General features: G+C 36.5%; 1 protein-coding gene across 4 annotated transcripts in view; it reads left to right on the top strand.

Moving 5' to 3' along the window:
- Window positions 1–14,607, top strand: part of ANAPC1 (anaphase promoting complex subunit 1) — a 102,130-nt gene that overhangs the window by 50,238 nt on the left and 37,285 nt on the right. For 3 of the 4 annotated variants that reach the window (XM_059942432.1, XM_059942431.1, XM_059942429.1), the window contains exons 26-33: window positions 1,430–1,656; window positions 3,085–3,203; window positions 6,613–6,884; window positions 8,997–9,231; window positions 11,383–11,474; window positions 12,823–12,957; window positions 13,128–13,210; window positions 14,478–14,556. In XM_059942432.1, coding sequence (XP_059798415.1) covers window positions 1,430–1,656; window positions 3,085–3,203; window positions 6,613–6,884; window positions 8,997–9,231; window positions 11,383–11,474; window positions 12,823–12,957; window positions 13,128–13,210; window positions 14,478–14,556 — 1,242 coding nt within the window. The remainder of the gene's footprint in view (window positions 1–1,429; window positions 1,657–3,084; window positions 3,204–6,612; window positions 6,885–8,996; window positions 9,232–11,382; window positions 11,475–12,822; window positions 12,958–13,127; window positions 13,211–14,477; window positions 14,557–14,607) is intronic. The other variant, XM_059942433.1, reaches the window with a different exon arrangement.

Here is a 14,607-nt window from a genome sequence, read left to right as displayed (position 1 = left end):
TAGACCTCTTTTCTTACTGTGAATGAGAACATCATTAGCACTAAAGCCAAATGGTATTGATAATTATTCATCTATATTTATAAGTCATTTTAAGTAATTCTGGCTAAATTCAATTTGTTCAGTTATTTGAGGTTACATTTTATAACTCGTCTCAAATTTATCAGCTATTTGGGTCTATATCTTACTGCTAACTCACCTATTAGAATGTAGTTTCTTTTAAAATTAGGTATTTCATAGGAATTATAATAAATTTTTATCAACTAAAGTCAGACTGATTATCTAGTCATATCTACCTTTATTCTTTTTTCAGGCTAATGTCGCTTCCACATTAAATGTTGCAAAACTTCAGCATTTCACCTAGGAGTTAATCTTTTGTGAAAGGAGTTGAAACTCTGAGAGAAAATGAGATTTCTGCTATTAACATCTATCTTAAAGTCTGACTGAATTATTTGGACTGGGAAGGCTCACAGTAAAGTACATGCTGAGCTTATGAGGACAGAATGATAAGCAAGGAATTAACTCTCCTCACTTGTTTTGCTTCATTTAATCCCTTTCTTTTAAGAAATATAGTTGGAACATACTTAGGAAAAAAAAAAGTGAAAACCAACCATGATTTATTCTATTTAAAGTACGGAAGTGAGAAAGTGTTGTCTGACCTCCTCCAGCCCTTGGTTTATATCCTTCCAGGTTGTTTTCTTCTGCTTCTATTAACTAAAGACAGTATTTAAATTGGTGTTGGTTCTTTAGTGCGTGGGGTTAATATTCTGTTTGCAGTAATTTGTGTCCTTTTCGGAATATTTAGGATATAGTTAGATTTTTACAATTTATTTAGAATATATCTTTCAATGGAATCAGCCTTCCGACTGTTGTCGTAAGTTGAAAGCTTTCCCCTTGGCTCAGTAAAGAATGTTTCCAAGTGGGCAATATAATTATACTTAAAAAAAAAAAAGATTTTGGGGCTTCCCTGGTGGCGCAGTGGTTGAGAATCTGCCTGCCAATGCAGGGGACATGGGTTCAAGCCCTGGTCTGGGAAGATCCCACATGCTGCGGAGCAACTAGGCCCGTGAGCCACAACTACTGAGCCTGTGCGTCTGGAGCCTGTGCTCCGCGACAAGAGAGGCTGTGATAGTGAGAGGCCCGCGCACCGCGCTGAAGAGTGGCCCCCGCTTGCCGCAACTAGAGAAAGCCCTCGCACAGAAACGAAGACCCAACACAGCCAAAAATAAATAAATAAATAAATAAAAATTAATCAATTAAAAAAAACAAAGATTTTTAGGTTAGAGTCCCAGTATGTATTGGGAACCCAATCCAGCCCTGCTTTGGAATATATTTTTTCTCTGCACTGATGTAAACTTGGTACCTCATCCTGTGTATCCTCATGTTCAGTAAGTGTGTGTTGGCTGGTTTTTAAATTAGTTTTACAACCTAGTCTGTTACTCAGGTGCTCTCATCAGATGTTCCTTCAGGAACAGAAACTGAGGAGGAAGATGATGGCATGAATGACATGAATCAGGAGGTGATGTCGCTAATATGGAGTGAAGACTTAAGGGTGCAGGATGTGCGAAGGCTTCTTCAGAGTGCGCATCCTGTCCGCGTCAATGTGGTGCAGTACCCAGAACTCAGTGACCACGAGTTCATTGAGGAAAAGGAGAACAGGTAAAGGAAAACATTAACTGCTGTAATTTAAGTAAAAATTTAAATAAAAAATTAAGTACTGCCTCATTTTGTTCAACTGTAAGAATAGGCATGACTGTAGCATTCACACCTCACAGAGTTTCTCTGGGAATCAAGTGGGTCATTTCTACACGGTGCTTAGAACACTGCCCGGTACATAGTAAAGCTCAATGCAGCTAGCGATTATTATCAGAGTTCATTGATTCTATGATGCTGATTTTTTTTTTTTGTACCTTTTACTGTTTCTGAAATCAGATTATGTCTTTCAGTCTGTAGGTGTTTGTAGGTGTTATGGTTTAAATGGCAGTGTTTTTTCTTTTTTAGTACCTCCTGAAATAGTGCTGCATCTTAAAATCAGTGGCATCTTAAATGGAAGGGGGGGATATACTGTTTTTGTTTTCACTATTATAATTTTGTGGATTATGTATAATGTTTCTGCTAAACATGTTATGGAATGTAGTCTGCTGGCCTGATTCTAAATTTGCCTGATTTTAAATTAATGTGGGGCAGTGTTCCCAAAGAATCTTAGGACAGCAAAATTTTCCTCACCAATGAACTAGAAAAGCAGCTATATATATTTACAGTTAGGGAGAGAGGGTGCTTGTGAATAACTTTGTCTGCAGAGAGAATTTCAGCCTCTAGTTAGCCTCAGAAGGAGGAGGGATATTTCTGTGTCTTCAGATATAACTTGTGTTAAGTGTTTCCTGGTTATGAATGCCCCTACTTCCACAGTTTCTGTTTGATGCCATTTATTTTAACGTAGAAACAAATTAAAAAGTAGTATATTAGTTTCAAAGTATAGCCTGTAGAAGCCATTTTAACCTTGAACATAGTTGACATATAGTACTATTAGTCCTATAAGTCCTCACCATCAAGTAAATGAAACTCCTTCTGTGTTCCCTGGAGACACCATGAAATCCACTGACCTCCAAAATAGGGACTTCCTTTTTTTACCTTGTGTGCAGGCCATGGAGGTGGCACTTGGGCTGTATTCACAAAAAGGATGAGAGGAGGATCCCAGCTAAACTGATAACAGCACAATGAGGAAACCCAACAAATACAATATTTTCCTCCGAGAGGGTTAGCATCGTTTAGAGTAGAATTATAGGTTTTACTTTTTGAATACTTAAGGAGAGTTGGCTTGGTTTATAGAACAGCTGGTTTTAATTCAAAGCAAATATGAAACAGAAGAAAGAAATGTGTCTCCCCTTTAGAGTTTCTGATGGGAGTAAGAGTATTACAATGAGAACAACCGTGTTTAGATGACTCACTCACGACTTTGTATGGATTTACTTTGATGTGGCTTCATCTTGCACAGCACTGCTGCTTTTGAAATACTTGCCTACAGATTACATTCCAGTTTTTTTTGTTTAAAATTTTTTCACATGTTGGTTTTAATTTTAATTATAGATTGCTCCAGTTGTGTCAGCGAACTATGGCTCTTCCAGTAGGACGGGGAATGTTTACCTTGTTTTCATACCATCCTGTTCCAACGGAGCCATTGCCTATCCCTAAGTTGAATTTGACTGGTATGTTAAATTCTGGGCTCAATGAGAAAGGAAAATGGGTATATGTTTAGTGGAGTTCTTTAGAATCATTGTAGTTAAAACCAAAGAAATGCTCTATCCCCCGTGATTTTAAATATTGTTAATAGCTACTGTAGTGATTATTGTTAATAGCTACTGTAATGGTTATCAAAGCTCAAATAGCAAATCAAATTAAACATTGAGGGAAGTAGAATATAGCCCATTACTAAATTTTGTTTTTAATGAGGCCATTTCAAGATATAAAAAGGCACTTGGGGAGGTTTAGAAAGATACTATTGAATGGTGAGATTATTGAACTTTAAATAATCTTAAAGTCAATATGTAAAAATATTTAGTCTTAAAATATCTTGTTATGTCTTAGTATGAATAGATGATGCTTGTACAAAAACAAGAAAATATACTAAGCAAAAAGAAAAAATGGTCACTCATAGTAGTCCCAACTTGTTAAGAGTTCACTAGTGTTAAATAACACTTTGGTTTATTTGTTTCCCAATTTTATTTCTCCATTTTATAATTTTATATTTGTTTATCAGAAAATTTAAACCTGTTTTAGAAATTGTTTTAAAAAATTTACTGTATAGTGAGTGAGCATCCTTTTATATCTAGCATATTTATGTGTACAATTACGTATATGTACTTTATACACATTTTTAATCAACAACTTCATTTTTATTTGCTCCAGAATATTTCGCTTAATGGAATATAGTTTATATAAACCACCTGGTATTTTTGGAAATTATTGTTTTTTGCCATTACAAAGGTATTGTTGGGTTATATTTATCTTATTTATTTAGGATAATTGCTTAGATAGAACTCCTAGGGCAGCAAGATTTTAAGACTGATGTAACATTTTGTCAAATTTCCTTTCTGGTTGGTTACATGAGTTTTTACTTCTGCCAGATATAAGGGTACTTATTTCCCAGCGTTACTGATTATAATGGGTTTTATAGTGCACGTCCACCTGATCTGATTTGAATGTATACTAAATGTGACAGTTGTATACAGTTGAAATTGTTATTGAAAATCCCTTAAAGTATATAGTATATGTGACCCGTACAAAACGTATGTATGATACATACAGTAGTGTATAGGATATAGTATATGCAAATACCATTCCACCATATTTTGTTACATAATTAAAAAACCCAGGGTCCCACTGAGATTTGTAAAGAGCTTGTGTTTTTAGCAGCATGCAGAAAATGAGATCGGCTAGTGAAGAACACATTCCCGTATCCTATATCACACCTTTTCTGGAGCCATAATCTCACTGACAGACAAGCAAACAGAGTTACCTTCAGTATTTTAATTGTTCTCTCTCTTAGAGATAAAACAGCGATGGCAGAATCAGAACAATTAGTGAATCTTGATGGAGGGTGCTGTGTATAGGTGTTCATTTTATTAGTCTTTTAACTGAGTGTTTTCATATAAAAGGTTTGGGTTAAAAAGAAAATCTCATGCAAAATTGGCAAATGTTAAAATGTATTAAATCTGGGCGGTAACGCTTGGGTGGATGTTAAAAAAGTAAATGCATGAATCATTGTCTATTTTTTTTCTGAATGCGTTGAAATTTGCATGATTTAAAATGTATTTATGACATTGATGCAAAGTTTTATTCTTTTAGTCATTCTGGTAGGACGCCCTCCCAGACCAGCACCCCCCCCTCCAAAAAAAAGATGATCTTGTTTTAATAATAAATTCATTTAGGAAAAAAATGTTCACTTGAAATAGTTCCTTAACTGACACTGGTTTGGCCTGTTGTGCTTTTGTATGTAATTATTCTTATTGAAGAAAATTTGCTTTACCCTTTGCCTTTTATTTTCTCTTGTGTATAAATATTATGTCTTATGCATATGTTGAATTGTTGTTTTAGAAATTTTACTTGCTTTTTCATTATTAATCTCTCTGCCCTTTTTGAGAAAGTAAAAGTATAACTCATGAACTTGTCACCAGTGTGGTGCTATCACAGACCAGCATTTGAGTTAGCTCTTAGGTACAAAAAGCAAGTGGTAAATACAAATATATTTTATTTTATGCTTGTGTCTGTGTATGTGTGTGTATGTGTATATAGACTACAAACAAGACACTGTGCATCTAATTAAAATTTACATAACTTTCAGAACTCCTTTAAAACCATATTTTCAAACCTCTAGCAAACTGTATAACTTTATGCAATACAGTAAGTCCCCTACATATGAACGAGTTCAGCTCCGAGAACACGTTCATAAGTCCAATTTGTTCGTAAGTCCAACAGAGTTAGCCTAGGTACCCAACTAACACAATTGGCTACACTGTACCAGCTACATCACCGCTGCTTTTATGCTTGCTTCTGGACATCCTGGGCTTGAAATAAAGATAATGTACTACTGTACTCTACACAGTACCGTACAGTAAAGTACACAGAAGCACAACCACTTGTAGAGGATGCACACATGTGACAGCGTACACCAGACGCGTGAACTAACTTACGTGATTGGACACGCAAACGCACATTTGCATCTTTGAAAGTTAGCAATTTGAAGGTTCGTATGTAAGGGATTTACTGTATTTAGAATATTTATTTTAAATATTCATCCATGACTTGAGCTAATACAGAATATTAAAAATATAGAGATAATTCAGTATTTGCAGGTACACCGTGTAGTCAAAACACTCAAGAAAAGGCATTCAAAGAGAACATAGCATCATGAACATTTGATTTATACTGTTCTTAAATAAGTTGACCACAAATTTAAATTTAGTGAATACTCTTTTATGGTTCACTGGGTAACTCAAGTGTATAAAATGTTTTTTATATAGGTATCTTTGAATGCAGTTTGGCATTTTTACCAATAGCTTGTAGTTAGATTTCTATATCATATAGAGAGATGTATAGATAAGAGATGGAGCAAATTTATAAAGCTCCTTGTCTTTTTTAAAAATATCATTTTTCCGTAACGTCCAGAGAAAAAGATGGGATGGCACATTTGAAATTAACATCATTGTTGTCAATCACATGTTGGAATTATTATTCATGTAGTTTGTGATGTTAATTTTCATTTTATTTTTCAGTGAGCTTCCTGCTGTTTGAAAGAAAGATTTCAAAGCAGTGGGTATCCTAATCAGATCTGTACACAGTTAAATTGGTATCAGTTATCTTATTATAGTCCCATATATTTTAGCAGAAAGGACAGTGAATTATTTTATACAGTTAAGGTTTTTCCACCTTGCATCAAGTTTGACTCACATGTATAAAACTTTAAGTATGCGTAGTAACCTAACATCATTCCAGGTATTATGGGGTTAAGGGTATTGAATGTAGAAAAGTGATCTCTGTTCTCAGAGAATCTAAATGTAACAATTTTGGTTTCTGAATTTTTGTTCTCTCAGTTTTAAATTTTGTTTGCCTGAATAGGGCGGGCACCCCCTCGGAACACAACGGTAGACCTGAACAGTGGCAACATCGATGTGCCTCCCAACATGACCAGCTGGGCCAGCTTCCATAACGGCGTGGCTGCCGGCCTGAAGATAGCCCCTGCCTCCCAGATCGACTCAGCCTGGATTGTCTACAATAAGCCCAAGCACGCCGAGTTAGCCAATGAGTATGCTGGCTTCCTCATGGCCCTGGGTCTGAACGGGCACCTTACCAAGCTGGCTACTCTCAACATCCATGACTACCTGACCAAGGTGAGAACTCGTGCTGCCAGCTGCTGGCATTGTGCCTCCCCTGGGCTATTACAGCAGCTCCTAGTTGTTCTGTTTGCTCTTCTTCAATCTTGTACCTCTAAGTGCATTCTTCTCATAGCAGGCAGAGAAATCTTTCTAAAGTGTAAATCGGAATATATCCCTTCCCTGGTCAAACTGTTCAGTGATCTTCCATTGCTCTTAATGTACATTCTAGGAGCCTGTGTGATCCTACTCACTTGCCCAGCCTTACTTTGTGCTTCTCTTTTCCTTACTCCCTATGCTCCAGCCATAGAGACTGATTGTATTAGCTCCTTGGCAGACCAAACTCTTTCTCTTGGCATAAACTTTTCCACTTCTATGCCAAAGAAGTTCACCCATACGAAGTACACAATTCAGTGGTTTTGATTATATTCACGGAGTTGTGCATCCATTACCACTGTTAATTTTAGAACATCTTCATCACCCCATGAAGGAACCCCCTACCTCGTAGCAGTCGCTCTCTGTTCCCCTTTCCCTCCAGCCCCTGGCAAACTGCTAATCTACTTGCTGTCTCTATGGATTTGCCTACTATGGACATTTCATATAAATGGAACCAAACAATATATGGTCTTTTATGACTGGCTTCTTTTGCTTACTGTAATGTTTTCAAGGTTTGTCTATGTTGTACCATGTATTAGCACTTCATTCCTTTTCATTGCTGAATAGATATTCATTGTATGGATATACCGTATTTTATTTTTCCATTCATCAGTTGATGGATACTTGAGTTATTACTACTTTTTGACTATTATGAATAATGCTACTATGAACATTTATATACACATTTTTGTGTGGATGAATGTTTTCATTTCTCTTGGGTATATTCCTAGGAGTGGAATTGCTGTGTCATATGGTATCTCTTTGTTTTAAAGTTTGAAGAACTACCAAATTGTTTTCCAGAGTGGCTGCACCATTTTGTAATCCCACCAGCAATACATAAGGGTTCCAATTTCTCTGCACTCTTGCCAACACTTGTTATTATCTGTCTTTTTAATTATAGTCATCCTAGTAGGTGTGAAGTAATATCTCAGTGTGATTTTGATTTGCATTTATTTCCCTGATGGCTAATGATATTGAACATCTTTACATGTGCTCATTGGTCATTTGTATGTCATCTTTGGAGAAATGTCTATTCACATCCTTTGATTATTTTCTAATTGGCTGTCTTTGTTGTTGAGTTGTAAGAGTTCCTTATGTAATCTGAATACCAGTCCGTTAACAGATACATGATTTGCAGAAATTTTCTGCCATTGTGTTGTCTTTTGACTTTCTGATGGTGTCTTTGAAGCACAAAAGTTTTAAATTTTGATGAAGTCCAGTTCATCTACTTTTTCTTTAGTTACTGTGCATTTGATGTCATATCTAAGAAGTTACTGCCTAGCCCAAGATCACTTGGATTTATATCTATTACATAGATTTACACCTATGTTTTCTTCTAAGAGTTCTTTTTTTGCTTTTAGTTACATCTTACTTGAAGTTAATTTTTATGTATGATGTCAGGAAGGGGTCCAATTTCATTCTTTTGCAAGTGGCTGTATAGTTATCACAGCATCATTTTTTGAAAAAACTTCTTTTCCCATTGAATTGTCTTGGCACCCTTGTAGTCAATTGAATATCAATGTGAGGGTTTTTTAAAAATCATCTCAGCGTCATTTACATGTTTTTCCATCACCTGTCATCATTCTCTCTCACTTTCTAAATTTGAGTGCCCTCCCTTCTTGCCACTTTGCCTGGCTAATTTGTACTCATTCTATTGTAAATTTTACTTTTTAAAGATTCTAAATAATTCTCCAGTCCCTTCTAATCTAAAGTAGGCTCTGTTAAAATACTCTTTCATAATCTTTATACTTTTTCATTTGATGAGTTTTCAATAATATATATATTTTTAGTTTAACACTTTCCCTTCCCCAAGGGCACTAACTTCATCAGTACAAGGACCCTGCCTGTTTAGTTTGCTTGTGTATTCTCGGAGCTTCTCACCGTGCCTGTCACAGTACTGGCAGGCAGTATTTTATTTAAAACTACATATTTGTTTTGGTAGTGACTTAAGTCTCATTCTGTTTTCTGTCTTAGGGTCATGAGATGACAAGCATTGGACTGCTCCTTGGTGTTTCTGCTGCTAAGCTAGGCACCATGGATATGTCGATTACACGGCTTCTTAGCATCCACATTCCCGCTCTCCTGCCGCCAACGTCCACAGAGCTTGATGTTCCTCACAACGTCCAAGTGGCTGCAGTGGTTGGCATCGGCCTTGTTTATCAAGGGACAGCTCATAGGCATACCGCAGAAGTCTTGTTGGCTGAAATAGGTATGGCATTAATAGTGCTGTGGTTTCGTAAGTGTATTTTTACCATTCCACAGGAACCAAAGTAAAAATGAAAGTAATAGTAAGATTATAAAAGTTAAGGAAAAAATAGTAGCTTTTGTGAGCATAGAATGAGCTATACTAATAAAGAAAACAACTACAAAGTAATGTTTTCCAAGGCTGCTGTTACTATGCAGGTTATTGGTCTGCATACTTCTTGGCCAGCCCATTATTGAGCTCCAGCGGTCCCATTTAACAAGGTAGCCTAAGGTCTTAAGCACATGTGAGCATGTTGCTTATCCTGCTCTGTCTTTGCCAGGCAATGTCTAGCAATGGTGTACACTTAAAATTCAGAGTTGATTGTTTTGATCCCTAAGAGCACAATGTTTATTCTGTTGGACAACAACACTTCTAACAGAATGGAAGTGATTGACTCCGGCTTTCCTCTATATGCTGGTGGGTATGTTCATGATAAAAGGCATTTTTTATGTTTTCTCCTAAGTCTACATCTTTTGGAAACGTGTCTTACGTGTTGTCATCTTTTTCAGAGAAATGGAAATGCTATTAGCATTATTGGTGCGTTCAGTAATTTAGATACATACTTGCATGTCTTGTTCTATCCTATTCAGGATCTTTCTACATATATTTCAGGATAGCCACAAAATTTGCCCAGGCATCTCTGCTTCAGGCTGTAGATCTGTGGGTCTGCTGCTCAGACTCTGCTCCAAATGCCTTATTCTGGGACCCAGGCTTCTTTTATGGTGATGACAGAAGGGCAAGAGGGAGAACCAAATAATGGAAGTGCATTTCAGGCCTTTGCTTACATTGTGCCAGCCAGGATCCTAGTTCAAAGCCAGTCGCACATTCAGGTACAGAGGAAACTCTGTCAGGAGTGTGGATGTGTATATAACTGGCACTGTAGGGCAGTGAAGAATTGGAGTCAACAATGTAGTCAACTACAGTGATGAAATAAATTATTCACAGAACTAAAATTTTCCTGTCAGCAAAATATGTAATAGCATAAGTGATTGGTCTGAGAAACACTTATTCAGAAGATACTCAGGATTGGCTTTTAAAGCCTGTTCATCTGCAAGGTGTAATTAACATTCTTTGGCTATATCATAATGATATCTAATGGTGCCAACATTATACATATCTCACAGCCATAGTACACCTCTTTCATATTGTATACAGAAGATTTCATCTGGATTCATATGCATATGCTCTTTTGTATAATTACAGTCAGAATGTACATACTGTTTTTGTACTGCCCTTTTCATATATCATTGTCATAAATGGCTTTTAAAATTAATTTTATATTGTGGAATAGCTCATTGAGTTGGTTTTCTATAAATTTCCTAGTCATTGTCTTATTTTCAGGACTTTTAGGTGGTTTTTAATTCTTTGCTAATTAAGCAATAAACATTACACTGATTACTTGTTTATAATTTTTCTTTCTTTTTAAAAAAATTTTTTTCCTGGGGATGAAATTCCAGGAATGTGAACTTTTTTTTGGTGGAAGGGGTCTTTTATATATAATACATTTTGCTGCCCTAAAAGGGGTGGAGTTAGAATTAGGGGGTACTTTTTAAAGTATGAATTTTGCATCCAGTCAAACTTAGAGCATCAATACAGAGAAATTCTATCATAGTAAGGCTCAGTATTATATAGATTCAAAATAAATGTCTGGATGCATAATATTTAGCATTCTTAAAAACTTAAAGGAAGTGTCCTTCCTGTTCCTTATCAGTATTTGAACATGTTTTCACCACATCTAATGAATAGATTTGAAGCTAACAAAATAAGAACAAAAGGAAAGAATTACAAATTGAAGCTTTTTTGAGCATCCCTCCCCTTTAAAAAATTTTTCCCCCTTTTTAGTAATTTTTTTTTTTTTTTATTATAAAACTCAAGGTTTGACAGTATTTTAAAGTGATTGCTTTCAAATTGGCAAATTAGAAGAACCATGTTTGGGGTTTATTTTGTGGTAAACTGATAGTTGTGGACACCATTTGTGATAACATCAGATCTTTCTGAGTGGGGTTATATTGAATATATAGTTCTTATGCAACTTACTAGAAAGTTAACTCTAAAACTTTTACGAGTTAGGATTTTAAGAGGCCAGTTTGAACTGTGTTACTTTCTGTTTTATAGGACGACCCCCTGGTCCTGAAATGGAATACTGCACGGACAGAGAGTCTTACTCTTTGGCTGCTGGCTTGGCTCTGGGCATGGTTTGCTTGGGGGTAAGCAGAGTCTGTGCCTGCAGATGCTTCAGTTACAAATTCTGCTTCTTGAGACAAGTAGCCTTTGACACTTTACTCTGAATACCACTCTGCCTTACTGTGACTTAACTTACTGTGATTCTCAGCTCTTTCTTCTTTCTGGATATTTTTCAAAATGCCAGATTTGGGAACGGAGGGAAATTGTAGTGAAGAATGGGGCTTTAAGGTTTCTTCCCCCCTGGCTTAGATATAAGTGTTTATGAATGAACTAAGGGAATGAAGTTTCTCGAAAAGTGTTCAAGACATAAGATGAAGAAATGACAGTTCACTCAGTAAGAAAACAGAAAAAAGTGAAAATGGGTGTATGATGGGGAGCCTTAAGAGTCTGTAGGACTAGAGATAAACCAGAACTCTCTTCTGGTGCCCTGGTGTTCACTAGGTATCCCAGAACGTTGCCACAATAGCAGCTGCTTCGTGACAGAATGCAGTATCATTCTGACTCCCCGTCTTTAACCCCATCCAGTAGACGTAGTGTAGGGTTACCAGAAACATTAAATGACTATGTCAGCTGGAATGTGGGTCCTTTGAAGAACCACCAATACAGTATTATACTGAAACTGAATTATATAAAGAAAGTCGACCGTCGTTTAGGCTTTTGACTCTTCACGTTTGACACATGAACTAAAGAGGCAGATAAAACAATGGAAAAGCATCATACTGGGAATTGGGACGTGAATTCTGGTCCTGACCAGTGAGTCCTGACATCATTTAACTACAGTATTTTCTAGTAGTTAAGCAGCTCGATAGACTGGAACCAGACTGCCTTGTTTTATATCCACTGCTGCTCCTTACTAGCTATGTAACCTTGGGCGTAATCTCTTTGTGCCTCCCTTTCCTCACCTGTAAAATAGTAGCTATTTGATCGAATTGTCATATTAAGTAAGTTAATCCATGTTAAACATGCAGAATCATGCCTGGAAGAGCGTTAAGCGTTCAGTAAGTTATTATTATGGTTATTATTGCTGGAATAGTTCATAGGTACAATGATGAAAGGATTCAGGTGTTCATAGTTCAGGTTTCATTTACCTACCTAATATTTTCTTTAACTGTTAAATGCAGTTAATGCAGTTAACTGTATTTTGAAGCCTTTATGTATTTTATGAAATGAAAGTATTAACTTGCCCGTGTATGTATTATAATTTTTAATGTGAATTATTAATAGACTGAGTATTAACTCATGAGATTTTAATTGATAAAAAACCCAGAAGACTGGCTTTGAAGTTAGTTTATTGTTTTCTTTGTTATGGGTATGTGTTATGGATCTTATTCTGTAAAATTTCCTTTCACTTGTCTGTTACTTCGTTTACAGCACGGCAGTAATTTGATAGGCATGTCTGATCTCAATGTGCCCGAGCAGCTTTATCAGTACATGGTTGGAGGCCATAGGCGCTTTCAAGCAGGGATGCACAGGGAGAAACATAAATCTCCAAGTTATCAAATCAAAGTAAGTCCAAATCAAGCAACAGATCAAACTTCTGGAAGCTAAGAAGTTAATTTGAAAATAGTAGTTTTCATACCAACATTTGTAAATATGTTAATTTTAAGCATAGGCTAGTATTCAGAAGAATTTTATAATAATTCAAAGCTCGTTTACACAAACTTTTCTTTTGATAGGAAGGAGATACCATAAATGTGGATGTAACTTGTCCAGGTGCCACTCTCGCTTTGGCCATGATCTACTTAAAAACCAACAACAGGTACCGCATCTCCCCACCCCATCCCTTGCCATGACCATGTGACTTCCTTTCTGACCTCAGTAGTAAAACTAAATTATCTTACTGTGTTTACCTCTCCTGTGCTAGATCAGCCTGATTTTAGTGCTCTTAGATACTACAAGTTATATAGAGTTTTATCTAGAAATAATACATTTGGTTATTTTAATGATATTTGATAATACAGTTGCCAGTTTCTATTCACTTTTATTTTATAGTTGATGTCACTGACAATCAAACAATGTCTAAATTCCTTTTCATTAATTTTGCTTGTTGTTATGAGGCCTGGGTAAATCAGAAGTACTTAGCATTATTATATTCCTGGTTACCATTCATGAAAATGGTTTCTGCTTAGTTCGAGAGCTTTCTTTTTTTTTTTTTTTTTTTTTTTTTTTTTTTTTTTATAAATTTATTTATTTTATTTATTTATTTTTGGCTGTGTTGGGTCTTCGTTGCTGTGTGCGGGCTTTCTCTAGTTGCGGCGAGCGGGGGCTACTCTTCATTGCGGTGCGCAGGCTTCTCATTGTGGTGGCTTCTCTTGTTGTGGAGCACGGGCTCTAGGCGCATGGGCTTCAGTAGTTGTGGCACTTGGGCTCAGTAGTTGTGGCTCACGGGCTCTAGAGCGCAGGCTCAGTAGCTGTGGCGCACGAGCTTAGTTGCTCTGCGGCATGTGGGATCTTCCCGGACCAGGGCTCGAACCCGTGTCCCCTGCATTGGCAGGCGGATTCTTAACCACTGCGCCACCAGGGAAGCCCTCGAGAGCTTTCTTAATAGCTATTCCTTCTGCCTCCCCAAGCCCTAGTGCTGACACTTGAAAGTAGATGTTTGGTGTTTATTCTTTTACATTTTGTATAGAAGAGTAAGTTGGGTTTTAAGTCTTTTAATTAAAAAACATTTTAAGATTAAAGAAATGTTTCAATGTTGTAAATTCCTTTTTTAGACAAAGTGAAAATTAACAAAGTGGTTAAAAACAGGTTTATTCATCTACTTTTTGGATGAAAGTATATGACATTGATTTCTTGGCACTGGAGATGTTTCATTTAACAAAAGAAAGCTAAAAATATCTGCCCTTAGGAAACTTATAGTAAGACATACATACATACTAAATATTACGTTGGAGGAGGTGAAGTACTATGGGAAAAAATAGGACAGTGGTTGGAGTGGAAAGAAAATTCTTGAAATCTGTCTTGTGATCTTGATGATCTTATTCTCTACTTGAGCAATAACGCTTACTGGTATCCACCACCAACAGATCCATTGCAGATTGGCTCCGAGCTCCCGACACCATGTATTTGCTGGACTTCGTGAAGCCAGAATTTCTCTTACTTAGGGTATGGTACTTGGCAATTTTTAATTTTTGTTAACATGAGGTGTCTATAAAA

The sequence above is a fragment of the Balaenoptera ricei genome, chromosome 13 (assembly GCF_028023285.1).
Source record: "Balaenoptera ricei isolate mBalRic1 chromosome 13, mBalRic1.hap2, whole genome shotgun sequence".
Taxonomy (NCBI): domain Eukaryota; kingdom Metazoa; phylum Chordata; class Mammalia; order Artiodactyla; family Balaenopteridae; genus Balaenoptera; species Balaenoptera ricei.
This window is presented reverse-complemented; position numbering and strand designations above follow the sequence as displayed.